This window comes from Embiotoca jacksoni, unplaced genomic scaffold (assembly GCF_022577435.1).
Source record: "Embiotoca jacksoni isolate LCO1_2020_lvr unplaced genomic scaffold, fEmbJac1.0.p SCAF_37, whole genome shotgun sequence".
Lineage (NCBI taxonomy): Eukaryota > Metazoa > Chordata > Actinopteri > Embiotocidae > Embiotoca > Embiotoca jacksoni.
The window spans coordinates 416,359-423,988 of record NW_027185389.1 but is presented as its reverse complement, the minus strand read 5'-3'; the positions used below and the strand labels follow the sequence as shown (position 1 = coordinate 423,988).

Sequence of the window (7,630 nt, the reverse complement as noted above, 5' to 3'; positions counted from 1 at the left end):
TGGTCCCAGTGTCCACGAGCTGCACTGACAACGCCCGCTTTTGACACTCGATGCCCCTCTGCCATGCTGTTTCGTGGTGTATGGCTGTGATTGGCTCCCGTGATGTTGTTTGCCTTGTTTCCTTTTCGAGGATTGGTCAGAATCACATGCTCTCTCGCTACTGGCCTGTTGTTTCTCCTATCAGAAAAAAAAAAAAAAAAAAAAAAAAAAAAATATCCAAGCATGCGCATGCGCACTGCTGTCCGACACAGGGCTAGCAGTACAGGTTTCAAAATGAGACGGACGTACAACTTCATTTTAAGAGCACGATAAACCTTGGACTTACAGGAACCTGCCATAAATCCAGTGTTTTTAATCCTGGATGGGAAACCGCCCTTTAGGACGCCACTTGTAGATAACACCAACCGGATAACGTTAGGTAACATTAATATCAGAAAAACATACCCAAAAATACAAACCTGAGTGACATCTCTGACTGCAGAAGAGTTACACTTGTAAAGCTGCGCCCACTGTAGTAATAATGTCATAAGTCATCAATTTATAATTGATATGTCATATTATAAATACTATAAATTAGAAAGTGTTCATGCACTTGCTGGCATAAAAAGAGGCAAAGATGGTCTAAATCTATATATTTCTTTTCATAGTGAGGACCGCAAGTGTTTTTAAAATGCTTTATTTCAAATAAACCACCATCCACCTCAACAACATAAAGCTCGGTCTCCTACCAGTACTCAGCTTTGACGTCCTGCGAGTACTATCATTTACATTTATGCATCCACTTACAAAAAAAAAAAAAGAAAAAAAAAAAGATATATACATAATCGTCGCATCACACAGAACGAGTTAGATATAACAGCAAAGAGCACGATATCATCTGCTTCGGTAAGAGGGAGGGAACTTCTCGGGGAAACAGGTTGTTGATACCTTCAAGCGATGAAGTCCAGTGGTCTGTTGAATCCACCTTTTCTGTTCATGTACTGCCTAAAAAAAATATATATATATATATATAAAAATAAATAAATATAGAAGAAAACATTACATCACTGTTTCCCTCGCAACACTTGCAGATTACATCATCGAGCACCAATGGGAGTGCCGGGATCTCTGCATAGAAACACCTGCAGAGGTGATTGGCTACTTTGACACTGGTTGATGCTGTGAGCGCTCACTGTAGGGGTGGGAGGTGGGGGAGGGAGGGTGGAGGGAGGGTGGAGGGGGACGACGACGACTGAAAAGTTTGACTCTGGAACTCGGCTACACGACTAATAACGATGACTTTCAAAAAGATCAATACGTAGCAAAATAATTATGAAACATCTCCCGAGACCGTCTGTGGACGCTGGCGCAAGCAAACTCGACGCCGCTCCAAACATTTGTTTGTTTACGTACCTGTACTTCCTCTTCATGGTCGTATTGACGGCGAATGCGTTTACGGATCCATCGGTTTTCCTCCCCTGTTTAAAGACAATGTTATTGCCTCTCGTATATATATATACATTTTTCATTTCAAAATAAATATTGACAAATTACAAACGAAGGAAATGTTGAAATGTTAAAGGGGCTTTAAAAGCCCCTTTTCCTCTCCTTATTTTTTTTCCCCCGATTAAATAAACATATAAACATACATCTGAAAACTAGGACTGAATTAGAATGAAAAAATATGTGGCACACATGCTGCTACAACAAACATAGTCGTTTTCAAAAGACAAAATATATAATATACATTTCACAATAATGAGGTGCTTCAATAAAAACGTTTTTTTTTTTTTTTAAATCATGAATATCTTGGGAAAGTTGTTGAGTTCATTCGGTGGTTGTTGTCTAGTAAACGACGGCTCCTGTTGTGTGCAAACAAGAGAACAGCACAGCGATGGGCATGAAGCTGGAGGAAGCTATAACCTTCACGAGTAAGTATTTCAAGTTACATCCCTTCATTAACACCAGAGTTACACATGCTTTTGTGAGCATTTTGCGTTTTCTCCGTGTCCGTGAGCGGAAAAGGTCGCATTTTTCTGTCGAACTCGGGGAAATCTTCAACGGAGGACCTTTGAAATGCTTCGGAAAGCCCACGGGATTGAAGCGATGAGCTGGTCGAGGTGTTTTGGGCGACGTTTGTGTTTCGAAGAGAGGCAGAAGGTGAATTTCGTCAGGAGCAACGAGGTGTTTTTTTTTTCTTCCTTTTCTACGTTCGTGCACCGCAAATTCGTCCCCCGGAGTCAGACTGTCGACGACGAGTTCTACCGTGACGTTTCGAGGCGTCTGAGGGAAACTATTCGGCGCAAACAACCTGATCTGTGGCGTGATAGCACATTGGTTATCTAAGACGCTAGTTTACATCTCGCGCGTCAGTTTCTCAACTGGAAGAACACAATCAGATCTCCCGTACGCCCCCTTCTCGCCAAATTAAGGTCCCTGTGACTTCTTTCTGCCCCCGGCCTCCCAAAATGTTACTCAAAATGTGATTTGTACTCTTTGCTGAAGTTTCAGGTCCATCATTAAATTGCGTAAGCACGCAAAAAAAAAACATGTTTCTCACAGGAGCTGATGGTTATCGGGTGAATACTTAACTCATGAAGGTTGCAGCTTCCTGCAGTTGTCAGAACTTTCTAATTGCCTCTCGTAGATACATAAACAGTGTCCATAAATAAAGACTTTCAACAAACCAACCAAACAATCACAGTAAAAAAAAAAAAACGAAAAACCATGTGAATAGAGAGCACGACATCATGTGAAAGCAAGCTGCCCCCCCCCCCCCTGAATTGAGTGCAATCATCCAGCATGTGCGTCCTTCAGTTTAGCTGTAAAGTGCGCCTCCTTGTGGCTGCACGACAGAGGACACCCTCGTCGTCTCACCTTGGTGGTGTTGAAGTTGCCAAATCCCATCAGTTTCATCATCTCAATCTCCTCCTCTGTTTTTCCCTCCATGTCCTCCTCTGTCAGAAACACAGGATTGTATTGACTTTGACCATTTCAATTAGAAGACGTTACATTTTCCACTTAACATGCGTGCATTTACAAATAAATGTTTCATCCGGTACCCGAGATCTCAATGGGCTTTGCGGTCTTTTCTTTGGAGTCTTTGCTGTCCTTTTGTCTCGTCGGAGAGAGGGAGGAGGAGCGATGACGCCTCGGAGGAGACCTGCAGAAGGAAAACAAAGATGGCTGCAGGACGGGTTATCACGACTACCGAGAGCGTCTGCAGCTGAAGTACTTGGTGTTGTTTACGGTTTGTTTGAACCGTTTTGATGAACGTGCTTGTTCAGAAAATGACAAAAGAAGCACCAGTGACCAATCGAAAACAAAATGCTCCTCAATGACATCGCCGCCATCTGAACGGGCCGGCTGCTGTTTTGCATGTTTTAAAATGCAACCCGTCACGTTAATATCCAGTACGGCCCAAGTTTCTTTGTTTATCCTGCGTTTCTACGGGGGAGATCGCCTCTAAAATAGCAACTGATGTGTAAAACAAAGATTTCTAAAGATCCGTATTTTTTTCTTCTTCTAATATTACATTCACTATTCTCCTAAAAGCAAGTCCTTTAAAAAAAAAAAACGAAAAAAAACAACAGATACAGCCGCAGACAGAAACATTGTACGGACAAACTCACCTGGAGCGCCTCCTGTGGGGAGATCGCGAGCGACTCCTGCGGCGGTCGCGATCTCGAGAACGAGAGCGTTCCCTCTCCCGTCGCCTTCGCTCGCGCTCCCGTGACGTCGAGCGGGAGCGTCTCCTCTCTGAGGAGGAAGGAGATCGGGACATTAACTGGACATTTGGGGAAATTGTACAAGATTTACTGGGATCCTCATTCTGGAGTCATTTTCTCTGAAAATGATGATTTAAGTGAATTTTCTTCTGCACTTTGTTGTACTTTTCTGCAACACCTTTTGAATACAACGCGCCTGTATGAATGTCCCCGGCACTATGCGAGTCTTCTTTTAGTGTTAAATACAAAGGTTTAAATTTGTATCACTAAATGACTTTTTCATAGTGTAGAAACATGCTTTTTTTTTTTTAACTGCTGAGGCATTTATCAGGTATACATGACAAATATTTTTCTCTAATCTTTCACCTTTTGACTTAAAGCAAATAAGTATAAAAAAAAACAAAAAACAAAGCAAGTATTTGTAGTTAAGATCGGCAGCTGATTTCAACCGAGGTGTCTTCAAAAACCTTTAATATTAGGACAGGAATACAATCAGTGCTTCGTGAGTTCAGCCAGGATTCTCAAAAAAAAACCCAAAAAACAACAACATGTTTGATTGAGAAAGATGTGACAAGAATGTTTCCGTCTATTCAAAACACTGAAGAGGGAAAAAAAAATCAGAGAAAACTAAAATGTGTCGACATCGATATCAGCATAATTAGCTAATTTAACTCTAATCACCAAACATCAATCGTCCGCGATGTCAGACGTCTCAAATGGCAAATAGTGATGTACAAAGGTTCACTGAATCAGATACAGCTGCATGATATTTCATTACATATTGTGTGCTAGTATCTTGGTACAACCGCAGAGTGTAAGCGGTTCAGCTCTTCAGAAATTAGTCACATCTTAATTTGACGTCATTATTTGTGTAAAATTAATTTTGCTAAAATCTCCGCGTGCCGTTTGCAGGTCATATCGTTTAAACCATAATTACGAGCAGCCGAGTAGGAAGAAAAAAACAAAAAACAATTCAGCGGTGTTAATCGCAGGTACGAGTTACAGTACGGGGAATTTCTGACGGTCTACGTTGCCCACTTGGTGAAAAGCTGTTGGTACAACGGCTGCGAAATCCCAATTGGCACTCGTCTAAGAAAAATCAAAAAACTAAACACGAACTCGGGAGCTCTGGAGACAGCGGAGACGGTTGTGGCCCTGAAGACAAAGACGGATCATCAGATGGCATAAAGGAGGATTGGAGATGGAGGAAGAAGCTCAACCTGCCAAAGGCAATGATGGTGCACTTCCACACTGCTGAATCCCTCCTCCGTCACCATCTGATGCTTCCACAGACATTAAAGTCTCTGCGGGAGACTCATGAACTCTTTCTGGATCCTCTCTCTTCCTAAAGCTACAAGAAACATTTCTTCCAGACTGCAATCGACATAAGACTCATGCATTTGAAAAAACAAAAACAGAAAAACAACAACAACAACGTGAAAAATAATATTTAAACATTTATACCACCGGTCTTTTTGTGGCAGCCTTTTAGTTCAGTCTGTGCAAGAGCAGCAGCAACCATAGATCACGTGTTATTATTATTATTATATATATAAATATATATGATTTATTATGTAATTGTGATGTAAAGTATATTGATCCATCAGTCACTTTAAGAGCTGCTTCCACGTGCCAGCTCCTGTTATTTGGTTTATTTACGTTTTTATAGCTCCACATCCGTTACACATGGACTATTCTTATTTAAATGGTTTACGTCGCTTAAACTCGACACGGAGCAGTTTAACGTCGCCTTTACTTTGCGACAGTTTACGATTAATTTAAAAGGCATTATAATTATAAGAGAGTGAGTATTTAAAATTCACTTTTAGCGTAAGAAAGGCAAAACAAAAACAGTTAGCGACTTAGCCGCGAGCAGTGTTAACAAACGCTAATGCTACTCGGTAATTCTTCTCACCTCGTCTCGGAGGAGTTCGACTCCTGCTCCGAACCATTTTCCTGACGAATCAGATAAATGTGGCTCGGAAACAAATGAACCGAACTTTAGTGAGAAACACGAGCAGGCTGCGGCTTATTTGGATGTCGGTTGTCGACGGTTTGACTCTGAGCCGAGCTTTTCCGATGTTTTGCGCGCTCACTTCCGGTAAGCTTCCTGGAGAAGCGCGCCCTCTGTCGAGCCGGAGGAGAGTCGTCGTCTTGTGCGGCGTCGTCATACAAAACCAATACAAATTTAAAGTTTAAATTTAAATCTTGCAGTTTTTTTTCTCAATCTCGTTCCTTATTCTTCTTAAAACAAAAACAAAAAATTGCCTTTTTTTTTTTTTTTGGCAGCTTTAACATCTTCAAAAACTCATGAAACTTGGCGCCTGACACGTGCAAAGTTTCGTGAGGTTTGTCTTCCTGTGTCACCGCGAAACATCAAACCTAGCCACATCGCCCTGGCTATACTATATACTATATACAAAAATGATTTTTTTTTTTTTTTTGGGATCACTTTTTGGAGTATGACCTTTTTCTGAACTGACATGTATGCCTCAAGTGGCGATCGAACCCAGTTACTTCTCACAAGGAACTGCTCTAACCACCGCACTACTGTCGTCTGAAATATGAAAAAAAAGTCATACTATAGCATTAAAATGTATTAATGTGATTTCCATTTTGTATTAAATATTTGTATTGTTGTTGACCTTTAGTTTGGTGCCAGTCTGACAGCGTACAACGTGAACCAGACCTGAAATTGTGACCACTCTTTGAACTTGCCCTTACAGGGACTCCTCCTCCATGAACCATGTGTGATACCTGGGCAGGGCTCGAACTCGTGTCTTCATGACGTCGCTTCCAGCTCGGCGTCGGTGTCGTCGACCCCTGGACTATCTTCGGCGCTGGAGAATGGGTTGCGGCAGGAGAAAGTGTTTCACGGAGTTCACTCAGAGCTTCCAGCCAACAGTCTGGTTAACTCAACAGGTAAAAGAATCTACTTCACCAAGGTTGCTATTAATGGTTCAGATTCCAACCTTGGACTGTTGATGGTGATTTAACTTTTAGTGAAGTTGAAACGTTTGGAGAACAGAGAATAATAATAACGCGGATTAAATCACCGCGCCGGATGAATTTGCCATGTTTCATGAGGTTTCAAGCATCCTTTTACCTTAAACATCACCTTCCTGTGTCACGGCGAAACAGCATACTTTGCCGCATCGCCACGGTAATGCCCTTCGAAAAGTCGCACAAACTCCTTAATATATCATCTTCAACATGTTTAGGCTATTCTGACCCGAATTTAGGTTCATGTGATCAAAACCAGCTCGACGAAGCATGTGAAAGTATGAAAAGTTTAATTTCCAGTTTCCAGCAGGGGGCGCTATGACTATGAGCGAATCTTACCATACAGATGTCTTCAGGTCCGGACTGTTATCATACATGTAACGTTTGGAGAAGGTCGGTCCGTGTACATAAGATTTACAGCAATTATAGTTTCATGGCGAGACGCTCAAAATGGCCAGCACGCCACGGGCACACCGATCGACGAAAACAAAATCTTTTAACGACTTTTAATCCCAAAGGTGTTAAGGGTGTACTGACAAAATTTCAAGCCGGTCTGAAAAATTCTGTAGGAGGAGTTCGTTAAAGTACAACATGTGCCAATCGCCAAAAATTTCAAAATGGCAGACTTCATGTTAAGTTTAGGTCTTAGTGCTAAAATATAGTGTATTCGTTAAATTAATAGCAGTTTATGTAGGTGTAAGCAACTTTCCCGAGTACCAGTTCAGCTTCTATTTGTAGTCATTAAACTGTTCTACATCCACAATGTAAAGTTCCCTTTTGCGATCACAGTTTTTTTTTACATCCCGAAACCTTTTCACTCCGCAAAGCTCCAAAAACATTTGGTCAAAACTGCATTGCAGAGGAAAATAAAGGGAGGAAAATAGTAGAAGAAGTGCGAGATAACTAAGCAGAGAAAAACA

General features: G+C 41.5%; 1 protein-coding gene across 1 annotated transcript; it reads right to left on the bottom strand.

The window, feature by feature from the left end:
• Positions 1 to 660: 660 nt before the first annotated feature.
• On the bottom strand, positions 661 to 5,797 carry snrnp27 (small nuclear ribonucleoprotein 27 (U4/U6.U5)). The gene is made up of 6 exons (XM_069166024.1): positions 5,623 to 5,797; positions 3,612 to 3,738; positions 3,042 to 3,142; positions 2,857 to 2,936; positions 1,393 to 1,457; positions 661 to 984 (listed from the first exon to the last, which is right to left on the bottom strand). Exons 1-6 carry the CDS (start codon positions 5,657 to 5,659, stop codon positions 930 to 932), a joined length of 465 nt encoding a protein of 154 aa, XP_069022125.1. The 5' UTR covers positions 5,660 to 5,797; the 3' UTR covers positions 661 to 929.
• Positions 5,798 to 7,630: the final 1,833 nt, after the last annotated feature.